At 33.8% G+C, this 22,848-nt stretch overlaps 3 protein-coding genes, 1 long non-coding RNA gene and 1 pseudogene across 8 annotated transcripts; 1 reads left to right on the top strand and 4 right to left on the bottom strand.

Moving 5' to 3' along the window:
- Positions 1–1,536: 1,536 nt before the first annotated feature.
- On the bottom strand, positions 1,537–4,555 carry LOC149726454 (uncharacterized). Of its 3 annotated transcripts, none has more exons than XM_089889407.1 (5): positions 3,466–3,659; positions 3,304–3,410; positions 3,141–3,243; positions 2,895–3,077; positions 1,537–2,817 (listed from the first exon to the last, which is right to left on the bottom strand). In XM_089889407.1, the coding sequence occupies exons 1-5, from the start codon at positions 3,487–3,489 to the stop codon at positions 2,632–2,634; spliced, it is 603 nt and encodes a 200-aa protein (XP_089745533.1). In that variant the 5' UTR covers positions 3,490–3,659; the 3' UTR covers positions 1,537–2,631. The 3 variants fall into 3 exon arrangements, 2 of the variants coding, with proteins under 2 accessions (XP_089745533.1, XP_089745531.1); XR_016386152.1 differs by lacking the exons at positions 1,537–2,817; positions 2,895–3,077 and adding exons at positions 4,055–4,150; positions 4,262–4,365; positions 4,421–4,555 and having other exon boundaries at positions 3,206–3,243; positions 3,304–3,994; XM_089889405.1 differs by having other exon boundaries at positions 3,304–3,659.
- A 289-nt stretch (positions 4,556–4,844) lies between these two features.
- On the bottom strand, positions 4,845–6,742 carry LOC149726453 (uncharacterized). Of its 2 annotated transcripts, XM_089889409.1 has the most exons (5): positions 6,223–6,742; positions 5,449–5,560; positions 5,297–5,375; positions 5,115–5,230; positions 4,845–5,047 (listed from the first exon to the last, which is right to left on the bottom strand). In XM_089889409.1, the coding sequence occupies exons 3-5, from the start codon at positions 5,326–5,328 to the stop codon at positions 4,845–4,847; spliced, it is 351 nt and encodes a 116-aa protein (XP_089745535.1). In that variant the 5' UTR covers positions 5,329–5,375; positions 5,449–5,560; positions 6,223–6,742. The 2 variants fall into 2 exon arrangements, with proteins under 2 accessions (XP_089745535.1, XP_089745534.1); XM_089889408.1 differs by lacking the exon at positions 4,845–5,047 and having other exon boundaries at positions 5,209–5,375.
- Positions 6,743–12,115: 5,373 nt separating this feature from the next.
- Positions 12,116–15,416, bottom strand: LOC149726452 (uncharacterized). Its single transcript, XR_016386179.1, has 2 exons — positions 14,531–15,416; positions 12,116–14,163 (listed from the first exon to the last, which is right to left on the bottom strand). It is a non-coding gene; the product is annotated as an uncharacterized LOC149726452 (long non-coding RNA).
- Positions 15,417–15,448: 32 nt separating this feature from the next.
- LOC149726451 (uncharacterized) lies at positions 15,449–17,935 on the top strand (annotated as a pseudogene).
- Positions 17,936–19,284: 1,349 nt separating this feature from the next.
- On the bottom strand, positions 19,285–22,484 carry LOC149726450 (uncharacterized). 2 transcript variants are annotated; one of them, XM_089889697.1, is made up of 8 exons: positions 22,080–22,484; positions 21,854–21,875; positions 21,498–21,527; positions 21,357–21,386; positions 21,181–21,299; positions 20,326–21,127; positions 19,864–19,890; positions 19,285–19,319 (listed from the first exon to the last, which is right to left on the bottom strand). In XM_089889697.1, the coding sequence occupies exons 1-6, from the start codon at positions 22,143–22,145 to the stop codon at positions 21,098–21,100; spliced, it is 297 nt and encodes a 98-aa protein (XP_089745823.1). In that variant the 5' UTR covers positions 22,146–22,484; the 3' UTR covers positions 19,285–19,319; positions 19,864–19,890; positions 20,326–21,097. The 2 variants fall into 2 exon arrangements, with proteins under 2 accessions (XP_089745823.1, XP_089745822.1); XM_089889696.1 differs by having other exon boundaries at positions 21,181–21,386.
- Between the last annotated feature and the right edge of the window lie 364 nt (positions 22,485–22,848).

Genomic DNA, 22,848 nt, shown 5'->3' with positions numbered 1-22,848 from the left:
AAAAGCAGACGCGTGATTAATCCGCAGGATATCACGTTAGCGGTCCAGACGAACCAATTCCCAGGATATCGCTTTGATTGATACAAAGCATTTGTGACAAGTCTCATGAAACTCAGTGTTGCCGTTTAAGATTTATTATTCAAAATATAATTTTTGGGGGGGAATAATTTTTTTTGTAAGAGTATATAAAACCGTTGTTGCTCCGATAAAACAAAAATTAGGGCGAGAGGCTATACAGTAAAACAAAAAGCAGACGCGTGATTAATCCGCAGGATATCACGTTAGCGGTCCAGACGAACCAATTCCCAGGATATCGCTTTGATTGATACCAAAGAATACTCTACCAAGAATGAAAGCTTCAGTCACGTGACTTAAGCTTAATGTCGATTTATGTTCATAAAAAGCTTTCAGACAACAAACAAACATTTAAATTGTATAAAGACCGTGCCTAGCTTTAAAATGAGCTATTGGGAGAAGAATTTCGTCATTTTAAACCAACTTTAAATTCAATATAAACCAAAAGATGGCGGGTCAGATTCGTCACGGTTGAATTGCGCGGGTAGAGTTCGCCCCGCCATATACAATAACAGACAGTTATGGTGTAAAGTACTTGCGTCTGTTGCGATCACTAAGTTGCATCAACGACGTTGTTTCTTTTGTTTTATTAGAAGGTGCTTAATTACCTCTGTGGAAAAACAAAGGTATCCAAGTGCCAAGCCAAAATTGTACGTAGAAAAATGTATAAACTAATCCGAGTTAAAGTAAAAGAATTTCAAATTTTACTGTTTAGCTAAAACGCTCCTTACCTTAAGATTCACTCAAGTTTTGCAGTTTCTTTAGTAAAATATTTTAATTCTTTAGTAAATATTTAAAATGGACGCAGCTTTTATAAAAGATATAATAGAGGATTGGGACCAATTACCAGATGCTGAAGTTGAGCAAAGTAACCCAGCAGATGAGATATGCAATCAGCCAACAAGCAGTAAAAGGAGAAGACATGCTGCCGAAGACACTGTCATTGAAACCAACTTTAATAATGGCTTAGTTTTTAAAATATTCAACAGTGCTGTTCAATCTCTTTTTAAAATTGGTGTCGAATGCCCTGATGGTCTTTCATCCCTAACTCCCACTTCCGAAGCCGTCAAATTAATAGATACCTTATCTCAGGACTACATCAAAAATAAAAGTGAAAATACCTTATACAGTCAATATCCGGAACTATCAAGGAAAGCATCAAATATTTTACAGTATCCGCAACACTATGCCGCACAGTTGATGATTAAAATTATTGACTCAACTATACTTTGTATCAACGAAACTAAGAATGAAACCATGATTGCCGGAATAAGTTGCAGAGAGCATGAAGTTATACAATATATTGGTGGATATGTTGTGAAAAAGGCAAGCTTAAAACACAAGACCATTTTTGAAAAGGTCAAACCTTATTTTGTGCAGGAAATATCTGATGCCCGTTGGATAAAGTTAATGAAGTACCATGATAAAGCCAGGTTGTGTTTTCCTACACCAGAAGTAACACAGATTATAGAACGCATTTATTATATTCACAATAAAGAACACTGTGGGAAAATGATTAATGACATTGACTTTACAAGGGTACTATCCAAAGTTTTAAATGATGCTTGTTTCATGCAATTTCAAAACTGTGTTACGGAAGAGGCTAATGAAGATGGTACTAAAATAACTACCTATATTGCTGGATTGGTCGTGAGAATATTTAGCCATAATTTTGCAAAAAAAATATTAAACAAACTGAACACTAAGACAAAGACGAAGAATGCCCTACGAAAGTCATTGAAAGCATAATATAGTGGGGTTATGTGGGACACTTTTTTAAATTTCTTTTTGCTGAAACCCAATAAACTAAGATTTTACAAGATTATTTAATAGTATTCTCATTATAATATAAAGCGCAGTAAGGCGATTCTGTTCTTAATTACCCAAAATCGGTGTTAAATAGAATTTTTTACAATTGATGAAAAGAAAGGCTATCTTAAAATAAACGTGCTAAATCATATTATTTATGACCCTCGAATTCATCATAGTTTGTGAACTTAAAACAATCAATTCAGATTAGTTGGTAAAATGGCTGAAATATTTCCTACAGTTTGTTTTTGTCCGATAAAATTAGTTGTAGTTTTGTGAGAAAAATAGTCTGGTGTCAATTTGGTTTAAATTAGAGTTTCAATAAGTACAATACTACATTTTTAAATTTTAGGCATTTGAAGCCAAACTTTAAAAGATTTGATGTGTAATTCAATAATTTCCACCTTAATGAGTAATTCAAATATAATATACTGATATAATAACAAGATTTATAATCTGAATGACTATAACAAATATATTTGAAATTCAGTCACATGCACTTGGACAAATTAACGAGAGGTAGTTTAAGGGCAATAAGGTGTAGTACTACCCAATTTGTGAAACAAAAATATAAACTTTATTATACATAATATATTTATTTATATTATACATAGGTTATTAACAATTTTAAAATAAAAGATCCGAATTAAAAATAAAACTGTCATCATAGTCATGTATATATTATATATATTGATTTTATGTCCCAATTTTCCCCACCCCACTATATCAAAATGAATGTTTATGTGTTTATGTTTTTTTCTTTCTTTTACCCAAAGGATCATTACAAACTTTCGTCCATGCATTAATTGCACCATGTGAACCAGTGGTGTTGCCACCTTTAATTTTAGAAATTATTCTTCTCTTTGAAAGAGCATTTATTCCGTATCCAACTTGTGATATATCAGGATTTGTATTCCGATGCATGTATTGTCTCTGAAAGTAAAAATACAAGTTAATATAAAAATACAAGTGAATACTCTTACTGATTTAGATTAGTATGTAGAATTTACCAGATTGCCAAACATGGCTTCGAGGCAATCTTGTGTGAGGTTGCCAAGTGGAACACCATCAATATAGTGCAACAACTGCTTTGTTAAAGGTAAAATGTTGTTGGTGCTGAAGAGAAGTCCTTCAAACGTTTGCTTTGCAAGAATACGCTTCTCTTCTCCCGGGTGCATGTTTGTCACCTCACTCTACAAAAATTAGGTTGTAATCTAAATAAAAAATATAAAATCTAAATAAATAACTACTATTACCCTCCATTCCATCAGATAAGGAATAAAGTGGTCTTTCAGCCACAACAGATTTTCATCCTTCAAATCCTTTATGGGGCGCTTGCTGTTTATTATGGTAAACCATCTGAGTTACAATGATTGAGTTAATTATTACTAATAAATATTTTATTAAATGATAACATACTTGTGAAACAATTGTATAAACTCCGCCGTGCCATCAGCCCCTTCAATATCTTCCAAAGCACATGCCACATTGTGGCTCAATGTCTGTCGAGCAATGTCAACTTTCATCTGAAAGTTGTGGAGCACATTATGCAATTTACTCTTCATTGATAGCAGCACTTACCTTGTTGTAAGGATTTAATAACATGTGCAGGTTAGACAATCTGGTTTTACTTAATAGCGTTGCATTATCCAAATTGTACAACGAAACTATATGGGACCATAAGATGTCTTTGCCACTTTTATTAAAGTATTTCGTTCCGCTCGGCTTTGAGCTATAAAGCCCATTACGAGTTGTCTGTAATTAGATAGTCCTATGAACCACTAAATTTCACAATATTTTTTAATGCAACTTGCCTTCAGTAAATGACAAAAATCCGAAAATATTAATATTTTCCGAGAGGTATCATATGAGTTGATACAACCATAAAATTCCTTAGTGTCACAGGAAAATTTTCCTGCCAGCAATTCAAAAAACTTTCTGTTGGTGGAAGCGCCATCAGCAACCACAGCGTGAATCCTAACACCATTACTTTCACATATCCCTACTGCCTCCCAAAATGTTGAACACAGCTGAAAAGCTGGAGTTGTAGTAGTGGGAAACCAGGATAAAGGAAGCGAAATGGTCTTGTGAAAAGATCTCAGATATATCACTAAAATTAAAATTATGTCAGTATTAAATATATTTATGACTAATGCATATAGATTCATACCACAAATATGACTAGCCAATTTATCCACGGATGTGCGATCACCAAAGTCCACCATTCCTGTTACTTTTCCATTTCGATACACTAAATTTTCTCGAACTAATAATAATAAGATTTTACTAAAACAGTATATATACCACAATAATAAAAGTTTCTGATTTGTGGTAACAAATTTGACCATTTTATTGAATTAATACATTAAATGCTTACTTTTCATCTCATCCAGTGTTAAATAGGCATCAATATTCCCACCAAGTCGTTTGATTTCATCTATTGCCACCTGATTTAAACCAGGTTTTGGAGTAACCATGTTTCTGAAAAACAGACTTGTAAAAACATATTCTGGCAATAAAAGTATGTTTCATTTACCTATAAGTTCTTAAAGTGGTGGCAGAAGGTAAAACAACAACTTCGGTTACTCTAAGATGATTGTATGCAGCTGCTGAGCGAGCATACATTTCTATACACCATCTTATAATGTCAGGGTGGTATCTGCGTCCACTTTTTTCTCTTTCTCTATTTTGTTCTTGTTGAGCATTAAACAACTGCAGCCAGGGATTTGGGGTTTTCAGTTCTTCATCCTAACATCACATGCACTCAGGTTTTGATTAACAAAAAATAAACGTAATAGTTACCACATCCGTACTATCACATTGATTATTAGGGGTTGTTCCAGCCAGATTAGACTTCTTGTTATGAACTGTTTTTCGCTCATAGACACAGCAAGTTTTGCACTTTTGCTCTTTGTTTTCATCAGATACTACTCAACAACAAAATAGTTTTGTATATAAGTTTATTTGTGCTTAATTAGTACCCAAACTGCATGTACAATATAACTACAGTATTTCACAAACAAACCTATGATTAAACATGATGGAGACCTGATGCACTGCTTATTTTGAACATGGTCATTTTCCCATGTTTGAACAAATGGAATCCAGGTGTTCTTTGTTGAATGTTCAGTTCCAGTGCAAAGTTTGTAACCCTCAAGTTTATCTGAAAATGAAGAATATTAACATAGTAATTAAATCAAGCTACAGCAATCACAAATTATTAACCATACTTATAAGCCAAGAAAGACTGTCTTGTGAGGGAAATTGGAGTGGAATAATGCTTTGGTCAATTTTCCAACCATGATATGCAATGGATAAAATTTCCGCATTCTGTGCAAATGTTACGCTAACGAGATGAAAAAAATATTTATTTCTTGATTTCTAAAAACAGCAAGATGTTTTAGTACTGTACCTTATGTCTGGTGTAATATTATTTTCTGTCATTTTTTCCGCAATTAAATTACTTTGACGATAATAAAAGACCCAGGTTTCTGTTGTAAATTCAAAACAATTTTAAAATTTATTAGCCTGAACAGGCAGATATTTATTGTGTCAAGAACTTACTTTTACTCTCAGATGATAATCTTTTTGCAGCTTTAAAAATTTGGCCACTGTTAGAGTAAATAGTTTTTTTGTTCGGAGTATTGTTCCTGTCTTTGGGAGGGAGACGAGTTGACTAAATAGAACATCATTTTAATAAAAAACAAATTAAGTAGTGAAGGAAAAACAAAAATGACAATGTTATATTTGCTTGTAGTTGTAGCAAGTACAGTTAAGTGGAAATTGACATAGACTTTATGAATGTGTGTATATGGTGGCTGCAATTTTACTCTATGAATGTAACTTGCTTTATCCTCGCGTGGTTGGAAAATGACAGTTATTATATACTGTACTATCATGGTCCATGTATATGCATTAGAGACTACATTAGACTTGATTGTCTTTAACTCCACAACTGTTTAATTCAAATACTATACCTAATACCCAGTACGGCATATCACTGTCACTTATTACACATTCAAACTGGCCCTTTATTTACTAAATGTATTCTATGCTAAATCCTAAAACATCTGAAAAGGCTAACTTTGCAATGTGGTAATTCTCTTGGTAAATTTTCTGTAGGCAATGCCCCTTGTCTTAATCTTTTGGATGACTTGAACACAACAATGTCACTAACTTTAAAGTGAACCTCACATATCCCTGCGCTGTTAAGAAACATAACACATGAATTATTCAGATTGATATGTTATAGACTTATCTGTTTAACTGGCTGTTGTTAGACTACAGGTCTACCTCAGTATACTTAATACAATATGATAATAAAACTGTTCAACTTACCTTTCCTTGTGCAACTGGTCCAAGATGGTGTCGTCCTTATTGTTTGGGTCCCTCAAACTTAATATAATTTTACGTAACTCAGTTCGATATTCACGCTCCTCCTTATTTTTAGCAAACTCCGGATGTTTAATAGCAAATAAACTTCGTTTAACCTTCCATTTTTTATTGTACTTACAATTCGGTATGCTACAATTACTTGGCGCCATGATCAAATTCTAAATTGACAGAAACCGTTACCGTTGATATAATATTTGTACATAGGCAGAACCTTACACTTAGTAAAGGATTTATAGTCACCCTTCTGCATTCGCACTTTAAAAACACACTCTTAGTCAGCGATTTAAAGTCACCTTTTTATATTCGCTCTCTAAACTATACAAAACACATTCACAGCAAGTCACTTTACTACTGCATTGTCGCTACAGCGTTTATATACGCATTACCAGAGGTTGGGCCTTGGCAATCGAGCGTGACGAATCTGTGACAATGGGCAACCTTTCATTCTTGGTAGAGTATTCTTTGTTGATACAAAGCATTTGTGACAAGTCTCATGAAACTCAGTGTTGCCGTTTAAGATTTATTATTCAAAATATAATTTTTGGGGGGGAATAATTTTTTTTGTAAGAGTATATGAAACCATACAAGTCAAAATAAAAATTAAACAACCTGTTTTAATTAAATGTAAATTTAACACGGTTCAACACTGCGATTTTTGAAGCTTGCTAGTGTGGTGCGAGGTTAACGACCCAATTTGTCTTTGTCAAAGCTTGGTCCGGTACAATGGTTTTTTTCCTATTTTACTGATAGCACGACTCGTATATTTATGTCAATCAAAAGCTTGGATGGAACTCGTTTATCAATTTTTGTTTTTCATTTTATGTATATTTATGTCAATCAAAAGCTTGGATGGAACTCGTTTATCAATTTTTGTTTTTCATTTTATTACACAAGTCAGCCATGTTATACATATACATAGATACGCTCTCGTAAACGTCCTACATTTTCAGCTTTCCCACTCATGCGGAGATAGGGGACGCGACAGCGCGTATAAGTTTGGTTGGAGACCCCAGAAGGACAATAAACAGTGACACTTTTATGTTTCCCGCTGCCATTTTTGTAAATACATTCGTTCGTTATTATCATACTGTGTGTTTTTTTGAATGGAATACGACAGGGTTGGGCTTTCATTCGATTATACTTGCGTATCATCGGCTGCCTGTATTGGGCCACAGTCGACGCGCCAGCTTTGGTCGGTCATGGAATAAGTAGTCAATTTTAGCGTCAAAATAGGGGGATAAACCCCAGAAGGACAATAAACAGTGACACTTTTATGTTTCCCGCTGCCATTTTTGTAAATACATTCGTTCGTTATTATCATACTGTGTGTTTTTTTGAATGGAATACGACAGGGTTGGGCTTTCATTCGATTATGCTCGCGTATCATCGGCTGCCTGTATTGGTCCACAGTCGGCGCGCCAGCTTTGGTCGGTCATGGAATAAGTCTATTTTAGCGTCAAAATAGGGGGGTAAATGTTTGGTGCATGTTCGTTCCGCAGTTATGGACCAACCATGCGATTGTTATAAAACGATCGAGGCTCGAGGAAAAATTTCTAACCGGGATGTTGATGTATTTTCTGTAACTAATTCAGATCTCTACGTTTTTCAGTATAGAAAAAATTACATATAGTTATATTAAAACTGATTTTACTGAAAGAAAGAACTGTTTTTACTTTGAAGATATAAGAATTCAACCAAATACTGAATTGCTCAAAATGTAAGTTCCGATATTTTTTAGGTTTCCTTCACCAAGTTTGTTTTCTTGAAAAAAAAAAATGGTAGGCAATGTTTGTAAACTGATAAATTATATATAACATATATGTTTTTACGTACACATCCTAAACTTAATGTTCTTATTTTTTGATTAAAGGTCCAGCTGACCACATATATGAAGCAAAAAAATACCTTTGCGTGCAAGATATAAAGAAAATGAATTGCAATGCTCGTTTAAGTTTTCGCGATATTCTAACTTTCCCGGATCAAAAGGTAAACTACAGATATTCTTTTGGTCATTGAAATATCTCAAAAATTTGGTGCTTAAAATACGCTCAAAATAAATGACCTAGAACACTTAAGAAAAGGCTTAAGTGTACAGGTCAACAACACTCATGTACCTTTACTTCTTATTGTTCTTTTACATTTCTATATTCGGTTCTTTTTGTATGTACGTGTGTGTGTGTGTGTGTGTGAAATATCGCCTGCATGTGTACCGCAATGATGTATGTATATATGTATGTATATAACTTACTTTATCCTCGCGTGGCCGGAAAACGACAGTCGTTATCACACGGGTTTAACACCTCGTGCCAGTTTACGAGTTACCATGTATGTTACCTTGTGGGTGATTATTTTTTTTGGGATTTTTTTTCACTTTTTTATGTATGGCTGATAATTTGGACAACCCATTAGTGACCACTGGGTTGGAGCAATTGTCGTTAAGTGTCTTGCCCAAGGACACATACGCCCACAATGGTAGCAGCGGCGAGCCTTGAACCCATTACCTAATGGTTACAGGCAGGCGCGCTAACCACTACGCCACGGCGCCGGACGAATGATGAGGTCGCGGCTCTAGTTGAATTTCGATTTCTAAGATTCACCACTCTGAGGAGTTGAAAACTTTCCCAAAAGCAAATTCCTAAAGAATAACAATTAGTCGAACAGAAAGTCATGTTAGTCATTTTTTAAATGGAGATGCTTGGCCACTAATTTTTGAGCTTGGGCTCAGCTTAGCACATTTCTTAAAATTTTACACCGGATTATTGCATGTTGTTTAAAGGTTTGTTTCGTTTTATTGTACTGTTTCCCTCTATCCATGATCACAGTGGTCAGTCATCCTGTTGGAGAGGTAAGTAGCGTGTATCAGAGACACGAGAGCATATACCAAATGAGAAATGACACATACATGACCAGTAGTTTGGTACCTATACTCAGTGGCGTTGATTTATGTGTTGCAGGCTACAGGGTATGCACAAATTGCTTTTATTTGCAATAAATGTGCTATTTTTGTTCCCTGCACAGCAGTTGTTCTCGCGAAAAAATGTGCTTGTTGAAAATGTGCACACTTAAATGTGCGACTTGCACATTGTGCTCGCATCGCTGGAAAATGTGCACACTTCGACGACCAGAGTTTGCTGTTTATTCTGCCTAATTAAAAATGCAGGCATCCTACAACGAGTGGATAGCAGAGTGATTGACAAAGTCGGAGAACTAATTGATGACCGTGTTTGCTCCATTATGGAAATACAACGTCATTTAAAAGTATTTGTGGTCAAAGAACTGTTCAAAGTATGCAACACCTCCTCTGCAAAGTAACAGAAAATTTTTCCCGACTAAAAAAGAAATCGGCAATCACTATTATAATGCGTATACGAAAAGAAAGTTGTCAAAAATTGACCAACAAATGTACAATTGCTGGTTGATGAGTGGTCCTATAAATCGCCTAAAGACAACATTGTTTTCAGACTATATATTTTATTGCCAGTGGTTGTCCCAAACCATTACATGAAAAAATTGGCAATGATGACGTTACTGCATTCGATTGAAAACAAACACTTACCCTGTTTACATATCGGTTTAAGTCGGATTCGAATCCGACTCATCGATCCGCTACTCTCGTTTTCGGCGAAGAGAAAAAGGCAACAAATTCCCATGCATTAACATGACAAATTAATTACATTTTACCCGACAAATGCATAGTTCGCTCTTTGAAATAGGTAAAAACCAGCTTTTTATAGTCTACAAGCAAAATTTGTGCTACTGAAGAATTTTCCAACCACATGCGTTATGCCTAATCTGTAACGATAACATTAGTACCACAAAATTGTTAAGTTAAGTTTAGACAAAAATGTATTATTTTAAGCGAAAAGAACAGCAAAACAACTTTCAGACACGTTCCGCTTGACTAAAACCAGGTAACAGCAGCGGGCGTCAGTAGCAACATTTTATTTTCGATATTTAAAACAATCCTTAGTTATGGAGAAGGACATAGCGCAACTGTATGGTGTAATAGATAGCATTAGAGACAAAGTTGCTAATGACGCCCAAACCAATCACATGTTCATCAGCCCCTCAACAGAAAGTCCATACTGAGCAATTCATTGATCATGAAATTTTTATATACAATGAAGCATTAAAACAAAATATACCAAATAACAGGTGAAAACCCATGTCACGTGAAAACCCATCACGAACGAACCAGCGAATCAACGAAATGGTGGTGAATGAATGGTGAATAACGAATGTTGGTGAATGAACTAACACCAATTGTGAATAACGAATGGTGGTGAATGAATGAATGAATGAACGACATTAACACGGGTTTAACACCTCGTGCCAGCTTACGAGTTACTATGTATGTTTTACTTTGTGGGTGATTATTATTTTTTGGGGGATTTTTTTTAATTTTTTATGTATGGCTGATAATTTAGCCAACCCAGATGTCACGTGAAAACCCATCACGAACGAACGGAACGAACCAACGAAATGGTGGTGAATGAATGGTAAATAACGGATGGTAGTGAATGAACTAACCAATTGTGAATAACGAATGGTGGTGAATGAACAAATGAATGAATGAATGAACGACATTGACACGGGTTTAACACCTCGTGCCAGCTTACGAGTTACTATGTATGTTTTACTTTGTGGGTGATTATTATTTTTGGGGGGATTTTTTTAATTTTTTATGTATGCCTGATAATTTAGCCAACCCATTAGTGACCACTGGGTTGGAGCAATTGCCGTTAAGTGTCTTGCCCAAGGACACATACGCCAACAATGGTAACTTTGATAATAATTGTGAATTTGGTTCACACAATACAAATTAATATTCTTTTTTATATAGGTATTTACACTTTCTGAGAGATTGTTACTCATAGAGATTGTTACTTAAACTTTGATAATAATTTTGGATGCTTTGCATGTTACTCATAGAGATTGTTACTACTAAACTTTGATAATAATTTTGGATGCTTTGCTTCAATGTGATGACAAAAGAAAATAGAAGCATAGAGTGAGTTTGACTGAATTCCCCAATATTAATCATAATAATTTATCTATTCAGATTAAATCAAATGACAAAAGTTTCCAAACCATTATTTCTTGTATAAATGGATTCTCCTTGGACTATATGCATTTAATCTGTCTTGGAGTGGTACGTCGCATCTTAATGTTTTTAAAGAAAGGGCCAAAACCTTCTAGATTAACTGTTACTGTACGAAATATTTTGTCTTATCGATTATTGTCATTACGTGGAAGGCTTCCAAGAGAGTTCGCGCGACAGCCAAGAAGCTTGGATAAGTTAGATAGATGGAAAGTCACTGAATTTCGGCAGTTTTTACTTTATACAAGTATTGTCGCAAGGTGCTGTTAGCAATCAAATATATTTCCATTTCTTAAGTTTAGCAGTTGCAATGATAATTTTACTTCATCCTGGTGACTTTAGAACAAAAAAACTTGCATACGCTAGAAAGCTTTGTAAATACTTTGTAGAAACTAGTCAGACGGTTCATGGGGAAACATTTACTGTGTACAATGTTCATTGTGTAAGTATACAAGTATTGTCGCAAGGTGTTGTTAGCAATCAAATATATTTCCATTTCTTAAGTTTAACAGTTGCAATGATAATTTTACTTCATCCTGGTGACTTTAGAACAAAAAAAACTTGCATACGCTAGAAAGCTTTGTAAATACTTTGTAGAAACTAGTCAGACGGTTTATGGTGAAACATTTACTGTGTACAATGTTCATTGTGTAAGACATTTAGCTGATGATGCTAAATATTTTAAATGTTCTTTACACGGCATATCTGCCTTTCTGTTTGAAAACTATCTTCGTACCTTAAAAAACTTGGTTCGTAATTCAAAAAGTCCAGATGTGCAAATAGTGAAACGACTGTTGGAACTGCAATGGTAGTGTAACCCTATCTCAATATATATATCAACTTCACTTAAAGATGGTTGTTTTTTGTTACATTCTAGGCAGTTTGCAATTGTGAAAAGGCAATTATCGAAGGAATTATTTTTATGTAATGTTTTGTGTCCTTCTTCAATGAGAAACTTTTTTGATGTTGCGATTCCTTAAAAAATTCTGAACATATATTTTACTTGTAATCGTAAGTCCCGAAAATGTTGTAGGCTGTGCAGAAATGAACTTACTCAAAAAGTAGTCTGTTTGCCATATAAAACAGGGTATGTTTTAATCCCACTTTTACATTTATCTGTAAATTGTTAAAAATTCCATTTCACGCTTATGCCATTACTACAGTATGTATATATATTCTATAATCAGGATGGGAAAATGTTTTTACCTTGCGTGAAGGCTTTTAATGAATCTTGCTTAACTTAATGCAGGTTTGAACCATGCTAACACATGTTTATATGTTCAGTGTGCGTCGCTTTGTAGCGTTAAAAACAATGTCTATACAATACCAACGGTCGATTAAATACCAGAATGTCCCTCACAGTTTATGCGCAAATGTTGTCTGAAGCCAACACACTTTCCTAACACATTAAATGCATTCAACTGCTATTGTGAGAATAATCGGCACAAAAATAATTTACGTGTTACCTTGAGGTTGCCAGCAAGATGCTTTCAATTTTTAGGTTTTTCCCAGCCTGACTAAGAATCTGTTAAATTTTCTTAGTTTTGATTTGTGGCATTTCTTTATTGATTTTAATTGAAATTTATTGCTGTATAAGTATGTTTGTATTTGTTTCAGAGGATAAAAGCTACTGAGATATTAACAGAATTAAAAAATAATGTTATTAAAAAGATGGGTGTTGGCAGCATGGAAGGAGGGCAATGTTGAAGAAGGGGGTAATTCCACAGTCTTGGGTAAATTTATTAGAAAACACCATTTGGTGGCCTACACAGGAAAAAAAATCCTTCAGATTATTAAAGGAAGTTCCTCCTGCAGAAAGCTGGCAACAGTTTAACATTATAAAAGTAAAGTTTTCTTCAGGTAAATCTGTGACAGGAAATACATGTTCAATGTGACAAGGAAGGCATTTCCAAAAAACATGAATTTAATTTTGAACAGATAATAAAAGCGACTGTGATAAGTTCAATGATACATCGGCTGAAGAAACAGACGTCTCAGAGATAGGAATCAGCGATGTTCGTAAACGCAAACAAATGACTGACTATGTTTCAGGTGTATTTTTATTTATTTTTATAATTTATTCTACATAAAAATTAAAATAATATTACTGCTTAACTTTAGTAATAATAATAAATGCTAATGGGCATTAATAATTTTTAAATTAAAATAGTGTTACTGCTTAACTTTAATAATAATAATAATAAATGCTAATGGGCATTAATAATTTTTAAATTAAAATAGTGTTACTGCTTAACTTTAATAATAATAATAAATGCTAATGGGCATTAATAATTTTTTTAATTAAGAAGATCATCTTTTATATTATTCTTCTGGGATTACGGAAACTGAACATGAACCTCCTACGTATAAAAAGGCTCGAATTGGTATATTTTGTTATTAAATTAATTATATTTTGTTATTAAATTAATTTTGTTACTGCTTTTAGGTTAGATTAATATTATTACCTCTGCTACAACATTTCTGTTGTAACAGTTTTGCAATACATTTTTGCTGCTGATTCGTACCCTGTATTTGTTGCAATTGTTATCTGAATATTTTCACAACTTTTACATTCTCATAACTTTAAACTTGGACTAAAACTACACACCTTCCACTTCATAAATCATTTGTTTTCATAATTAGATCCTGGAAGTTTTACGTTGCCAATGAAGAAAGCGATGACGATACAATTCCTGTATTAAGTGATAATGATCCTAATCGTGAAGATAACAATTGCTCATTCATGTCCAGCTGTTCCAGCCCCGCTTGCTCATCAGTTTTATCTGCGCCAGGTTTGATTTCCATTGGTATTACACAAAACAATATAAAAAGCAGACAACCAAATTACACAAAACAATATTAAAGCAGAAAACCAAAACTTTAGTTCTATTAAAATAAAATTAAACAACAAATATGCTCTAGAGCTATGTCAAATTTTACTCAAAATAATACTAAACAACAAATATGCTCCAGGGCTATGTAAAATTTTACTCAAAATAATCTAAACAACAAATATGGTCAAAAAAACTGAATAGCACTTCTTTGTAAGATGTTTTAACAGTGGTAATATATTTACTTGCTCAAAAGAGGTGTTATTGCATTGTGCAAAACAATTTATAAGCAAATTACAGTTTAGGAAAAATGGCTCACCCTCACGTAGGACATCTGCCGAAGAAGAAATCCTAATGGAGTGTTCGGAAATTTCAAAGAAGACGACAACTGTTTCCTCCTCGTGGAAGCAGTTAAATTTAGAAAAAAACTAATAACCCGTTTCCTTTCAGGTCCACAGAATCTGGGGCTTCAAGTGATTCCAAAGATGATTTTGACCTGCGAAAAGCAAAGACCCATTCACTTGGCAAGGTTTGATAACTTTTATTGTTTACCTAGAAAACCCAAATCATTTGAATACATATATGTGTTAGTACTTTTTTGGTTATGCGTCAATTGTTATTAAGTACAATATTAGATCTTTTATTGGTATGTTTGAAAATTTTTTTTGGAGCAAACAGAAGACTTTGTTGCCTTCTACATTTGAAGACATCGTGAATGAAGGAGTGGCAGCACCTGTTGATGTTGCATTCGGTGGGAATGTTAAGATTGTATCAATGCATAATGTTCTGCATACCATTCAATTGTTTGAAACAAAAACAAAATTAAGAAAAAACACCACGGTAAGTTAAGAAACAAGTTTTAGCATGTATTAGGGACGGTGTGTATATGCGGGTTATATAAGTTTTTGTGTGGCAGTAAAATACATTTCGATTTTATTCAGATCTGAAGAAATGTTTGGTACAATTTAATAACACGACATCCCGATTGTGGTTAAGTCTTTCACCAAGCTGGAGTACCAACATGGCAAGCTTAGAATTGGTCAAAGGAAGAAACCCAGTAAAAATGTTGACCACATATACCATGAAAAACATTATATATGTATTCATGGGTCTAAAAAAAGAGCTTTTGTAACCAGAGAAATGCTACAATTCTCCAATTAAAGGCAAGTTAAGTGTTTTTTTGTGTGTTGCCTATATAAAATGAAACCTGTATTTAAACCTTTTATGTAGTTAAATAATGGAACAAAAACCAGAAAAAGACAAAAGTTCCTGAACCATACGTTCTGTTGCTATTAATTCTGGTACAACTTCTTTAAGATCGATTTCCTGCTTAAACTGATCACATTGTCACCCTGTTGGCCAGGTAAGCTAAATTAATTTTATTTTCATATTTTGTATTTAAAATGCATTATATTTTTAGCCTGCAGGCATTTGGCAAAGTGTCGACAAAAGGTTGATTCATAAAATTGGTCAGTTGATTGATGAAAGGGATTATTCAGTAATGGAAATTAAGCGACATTTAAGAACGTATGTTATTTTGGATCTTTTAAAAACGAAACACTTCCGTTGGAAACCAATGGAAGGTTCTTTCCTACAACTAAGGACATCCGTAATTACCACTTTAAGGCTATTACAAAACGAAAGCTATAAAAAATAGATCAAGCTAATGGCCAATTACTTGTTGATGAATGGAGAAGCAATTGTAAAAGCCTTAACATATATTTCCGCCCATACATTGTCGCCAGTATACATCAAACTGACGACATCCGTCAATGTGATTTAAAACAAACATTATTATTTGTTTACCAAACTCCGTGGCAAAGAAGGCTCTTGCTTCGTTATGGACAACACCTGGTGTTCTTGATGCCACATAAAAGACCTCTAAATATGCTCTGCCACTTATTTTTCTGTGTGTGAAAAAATTAATTACCAAGTCGTTGGCTGTTATAGCAATCAGACATAATGGAAGCCCTGGAAATGTTTTTAAAGCTTGGTCACCTGCCTGGAAACCAGCTTCCTCTTCCTGTATGATCGATTTTTTGCGATGCAAAAATTAATGCAATTGAAGGAACTTTGAAAGGGAGTCTAACCATTATAACAATTTAAACCAAACTGTATAAAAAAATAAATTAAGCAACTATGTTTAAAACGTACAATTTCATTTAGAAAGCGACAAAACATTTATTAAAAATTACCTTATAAACCAGGTTGCAAAGTACTTCTTTGCGACTTTCACTCAAACAATGTCCACCTACGTTTTCAAACCGACAAATGTTTGTCTGGTCTACTTAAAGTACTACACAATGATTTCTTACCTGAGAAGCTTTAATTAAGTAAGTGTTATAATTTGGGATATTTAAACCCCGAAAAATTCATCTCAGTATATACTAAATCATTTAACAAAAAGTTTATTAATTTACTTTATTATATGTATATAGGTACAGAAATGAAAACATCACAGCATCTGGATCATATAAAACTTTCCATTAATCAATAACTGTATATCTTTGCAACCGTCCACCTAACCAATTGTTAGGCATTGTAAACGAAGATTGGACAGTGCATTATCGTTTACTCGTGATAAGATTAACCGAGTAAACTGTTCTTCATTTGTTGTCAACAGTAGTTGTGGCAAAGAAAAATATGATGCATATTTAGGTGACACTACACGCTTTCCAACAAAATACACTTGCCCGGACTTTAAAAAGCGCTTCCTGCCGTGTAAACATATGTTTGCTGTCTTAATAACTATGCAGGCGTATCATGGGCTTCGTTGCCAAACTGGTTTAGAGATTCGGTGTGTGTAAAAACATTAGACAATGCAATAATTTCAACAAAAAAAGCTAAAAGTAATGAAAATGTTATGGAAATTAACACTGATGCATCAGTTGATGTTGACCATGCACCTGCACCACTCACGGATGTTAAAGAATCAAATAAAAAATCAGATAAGCCCATGAAACAAACAATAAATGCTTTAAATTAAGCAAATGCTCCTACAGACCAACACGCATATAAAGCGACCTCATGGGTGCGTGGTGGAACTGCTATAATATTTAATTCATTCTTTTTCCACCCCACCAGCTCTTGTTATATTGGGTTGAATGCTTGCGTCCTAGGCATGTATAAAATAGGTAAAATATAAAATGGTTTAAAGAAGTTTAAATTTAAAAAGGCATGTTGACACTCCGACAATTATTCATGTAAACTGCTCTTTTAAATTTTCAGTTTTCTCCTCCTCCCACCACTTCTTCTCTCTCCACCACTCCACTCCCCATCACTTCCCCTTTCTTCGTCACTCCTTATTTTCTGTGTTGTTGTTCAAATCTAAACCTTAGTGATGCAAAATAAAAGAATCACATATACAATGGATGTTAAACTTATCTTGTATCTTGTCTAGCTTTTATAAACTAGAAATAGAAAAGTCAGTTATCAACTAAACTAGATATTGCCATTTACATATAACTTGCTTGGTGGTATGGTAACTATCTGGAAAAAAGTTAACATTTCTATTAATATAATGAGTTGAATGCTTGCGTCCTAGGCATGTAAGAAAGGTAAAATATAAAATAGTTTAAAGAATTAAATTTTAAAAAAGGCCTGTTGACACTCCGACAATCATTTATGTAAACTGCTCTTAAGTTTTTAAAATATTTACATAAAAAACAAAATTTTTAAAAAAGGATGTTTTATTGGAACGTGATATTTTAAAAAGATTTTCTTCTTACTCCTAACATTTTTCACTCTCCCCACCATTTCTCCTCTTCCCACCACTTCTCTCTCCACCACTCCTTTCCCCGTCACTTCTTTTTTTTGTCTTGTTCAAATGTAAATCTTGGTGATGCAAAATAAAGAATCACATATACAATCGATGTTAAACTTATCTTGCATCTTGTCTAGCTTTCATAAACTAGAAATAAGAAAAGTTAGTTATCTATAAAATAGTTTAAAGAATTAAATTTTAAAAAAGGCCTGTTGACACTCCGACAATCATTTATGTAAACTGCTCTTAAGTTTTTAAAAAAGGATGTTTTATTGGAACGTGATATTTTAAAAAGATTTTCTTCTTACTCCTAACATTTTTCACTCTCCCCACCACTTCTCCTCTCCCCACCATTTCTCCTCTTCCCACCACTTCTCTCTCCACCACTCCTTTCCCCGTCACTTCTTTTTTTTCTCTTGTTCAAATGTAAATCTTGGTGATGCAAAATAAAGAATCACATATACAATCGATGTTAAACTTATCTTGCATCTTGTCTAGCTTTCATAAACTAGAAATAAGAAAAGTTAGTTATCAACTAAACTAGATATTGGCATTCACATATAACTTACTTGGTGGTATGGTACCCATCTGGAAAAAGTTAATTTTTATTAAGAGTATGGCAGAATGCAAAATTGAGAGAAAAGTTACCTCTTATTTTCTGAAATTATTTTTTTTTCTGCAAAATATTTATCAGTGTGAGTACGAAAGGTGAGTATCATGCTATGAGCAATAAAATCGCTGGCAGAAAGCAGTGTTGTATTCGTTTTACACCGAATTTGAATACTGAACAACAGCAGTAATATCATCATTGCTATGTGGTAAAATACTAGGGAGTTGCTGAAGCTGTAAAAGCTTGGGTTCGTTCCTATTCATTCGAAAAGCGTCGCTAATCAAAATAATACAGAACAAGTGGTTTGCGGTTAAAAAGACGTACCATTTCTTAATTCCCAGTGTTACCAAATGTAAAATTCATACCAAAAATATTTAAATAAACATTATTTATAACTGTTGCAGCCAGTGGCGCAATCAGCGCGTTCAATTTTCGCTGTTGCGCAATAGCATAAGGCTCGGCGCTCGGCCTAGTTTTCAGCCGAGGGTCAAAAATGGAGAAGCTCGGCACATCCTATAAAATACTGCATTGTTTTTTTGTATCCCATCTTACCCCAGCCTAGTTGTATAGTTAGTAAAAAAAGCTAAAGCTAATGGTTCACTTTATATGTTGTATTAGTTAGTAAAAAAGCTAAAGCTAATGGTTCACTTTATAAACATTCTTCGGTATAAAATAATTAGAACAACCAAATATTACTTACTTTTTAATTGTTCAAATTTTTTGAAGGGGATGAATCTAAAAAATATTAGGCATTGAATTTGCTGTAAGTTAACATTTTTTCTAATTAGTTATTGACATCTGCCCCTCTTTATTTTCATCATTAGATTTTTGACTGCAATTACAAGGTAAGATTACCAGTAGTTTTAGAAAGTGCTATACTAACTTATTTTACATTATGCTCCAGGGGGTAGGTAGCCATACAAAGTGCTTATACACTATCTTATTTTACATTATGCTACAGGGGTAGGTAGTCTTACAAAGTGCTATACTGTATAAATGTAAATGATTTTACCCGGCACCGAAGGGGGGTAGGTAGTGTAGAAATGGTGGTGGAAGGTGGAACAGCCCAAGATGTTAAAATAGATACAAGTGAATTTTTTATTTTTTTTAATTTGAAAATATTTACACAAACAAAGTGTCTGAGAAGAGACACAGGCCTTTTTAAAGGGGTTTAGATGATGTACAAGATACAACATCTTATTTGTTTTGGTATTCACCTGCAAATTTAAAATAGTAATTATTGTTCTTTGTTAGGCTATAGAATATTTGCGTAACTTACTTTTTGCTTTTGTGAATAATTCCTTCTCTGTTAATAAAAAGTAAACAAATTAAGAATAACCTGGGATTTATTTTAAAATAGCTATTTACTTTTGCAGTCTGGCATTTTTTGCTAATCTATTTTAAAATAGCTATTTACTTTTGCAGTCTGGCATTTTTTTGCCAATCTATCTGAATTTTTTTTATATATATAAAACCTGCGAACCTCTACCTTCAAACTGCGAAAAATTAAATCATGTAAAATATTAAATAAAACTGAACCACCCCATTTTAATATTTACCTCTATATTCATTTCCTATTTCATACACAGGGCTTTACAAAATACACTTTGTGAGGCTCAGAATTCGGTCTATATTGAGTAGGAAAATGTTTTGTTCTTCTACCAATAACATTTTAAATATATATATATATATATATATATATATGCATAGAAACATGTACTAAGTGTAAGGGATAACTTACGTTTTGACTGGGCCGGCACGGGCATTGAATACTTAGTGTTAGCTGTGCAGCGGTAGAGGTTCCTTTTATACCTTGGACATGTCATTTTGGGGCCGGGGTGTAAACACTACAGCGTTTTTTACATTCCTTGTGTTTTTACCTCTGGCCATGCGCTCAACTTTTTAGGTTATTTCAATGTTAGCTGGTGTAGCGGTAGGTTCTTATACCTTGGTTGTTAGAAAATAAAACGGTTAGATAGTTCTTGTCTCTGTTAGAGAACCCTTATTTGATACAATGCTTACAGCAACTTACACTATGTTTCGTGTATGACCCGGCCAATGCTTATTATTCAAGCATATGCTATAACCGCAACATACACTGCTTCGCGTATGACCCGGCCAATGCTTATTATTCAAGCATATGCTATAATAGCAACATACACGGTTTCGTGTATGACCCGGCCAATGCTTATTTTACAAGCATATGCTATAACAGTAACGTACACTGTTTCGTGTATGACCCGGCCAATGCTTATTATTCAAGCATATGCTATAGCAGCAACATACACTGTTTCGTGTATGACCCGGCCAATGCTTATTATTCAAGCATATGCTATAACAGCAACGTACACTGTTTCGTGTATGACCCGGCCAATGCTTATTATTCAAGCATATGCTATAACAGCAACATACACTGTTTCGTGTATGACCTGGCCAATGCTTATTATTGAAGCATATGCTATAACAGCAACGTACACTGTGTGTCTTGTAAGACCCTGCCAATTCTCAATATATTACATATCGGTTAATATGGCATTGCTGAGGTTGGATAACATCTCCCAATATATTACATATCGGTTAATATGGCATTGCTAAGGTTGGATAACATCTCCATTGTTTTCAAACAACCTTGGCCGCCGAAACAACCTCGGCCGCCGGAACAACTTCGGGCGTCGCGACGTCCTCCGCAGCCCCGATCACCTCCTCTCCTCTTCCCTAAATGTGAAAAGGGAGTAAAACTGGAACAATATATAAATACCAATAAATACATACCACCTCTGCTGCCGTCCTGCGCTTTATAAACTGAAAAAAATGTACAAATAAAAAAAATGAATCTGGATAATGAATGTATGGAACCTACATCTTCAAATTGCAGCTATCTGCAAAGTAAAGTGATAATAAGTCATAACACACCTTCTGTAGGGGGGGCTATCCTCTTTTTTTCTGTAAAACATAAAGGTATTGTAACAAACCTAAAACACTAACCTCGATTCAAAACTAGGTTTTGTAACAAACCTAAAACACTAACTTCGATTAGAATTTACTTTTACATTCTTGCTTTAGTTTTTAAATTGAACTGGTTATAATAAATTATCTCTTACCTTTGCAAAAATTTAAACCGGTAAAAGGGGATAAAAAAAATAATAAATTATCTCTCTCACCTTTGCAAAAATTTAAACCGGTAAAAGGGGATAAAAAAATATATAATATATTTTTTTATCGTTTTTATTCATTGAGTTACTAACAATAAAAGTCAGAGTCAAGCTTACCCCCTTTCACCGCCTGTTTCATCTAAAAACAAAATGATCATTATTAGTACGCTTTTATGTATATACATGCATCTGCTTATACACAAAAAAAATGCCTTGGACATTCCATTTGCAATATTAGTCACTAATCTTTTATCCCTAGCTTCATCATGTTAATGGGAGAGAATACATAATATCTTTTCTAAATCTTTCATAGGTCTAAAACTATAATCTAGTGAAAACATACTTTCCCAATCACCCCCTCTTCCGCCACTTCCTCCTGCTCCGCCACCTCCTCCTTCCGCCCCTCCATCTGCCACCCCCTCTATCCACTCTTTCTCTAACCCCTCTTCCGACGCCCCGCTGGGTCATCTCTTCACTGTGATTATAAAGAAATATGTGAATAAAAATTATTCCAATCTAATAAAATAATAAACTTGGTACTTGCCTGACAACATACATGGTTGCACCGTTGTGCAGACTTATGTTAATTTTTCCCATGTCTATATACCATAAATAAAAATTAGGATTTAATGTTAGGTAAAGTATTTAAAATGTGAGGGTTGAATGATTGTTAAAGAATAACACGCTTTGTATATAACTCCAGCAATAAGTGATGAATTGTAAACTTATACCAGTTAACCGTACTTGCTGTGCCAACAAAGGACAACAATTTTGATTGTGAAAAGTAATATATATATATATTATATATATAAATATTTGAAATTAGCAGTAACATTACCACCTTTTAAAATATTAATTGTTTTTAAAAATTTCACGTATCTTCATCTTAATCAGTTAAACTATTACACAAAACAATATAAAGGCAGACAACCAAAACTTTAGTTCTATTAAAATAACATTAAACAACAAATATGCTCCAGGGCTATGTCGAATTTTACCTAAAATAACAAAATAACATTAAACAACAAATATGCTCCAGGGCTATGTCGAATTTTACCTAAAATAACACTAAACAACAAATATGCTCCAGAGCCATGTCGAATTTTAAAAAT

This window comes from Ciona robusta, chromosome 12 (assembly GCF_009617815.1).
Source record: "Ciona robusta chromosome 12, ASM961781v2".
In the NCBI taxonomy this organism is placed as follows: domain Eukaryota; kingdom Metazoa; phylum Chordata; class Ascidiacea; order Phlebobranchia; family Cionidae; genus Ciona; species Ciona robusta.
Note: the sequence above shows the minus strand (reverse complement) of the source record. Positions and strands in the feature narration are given on the sequence as shown.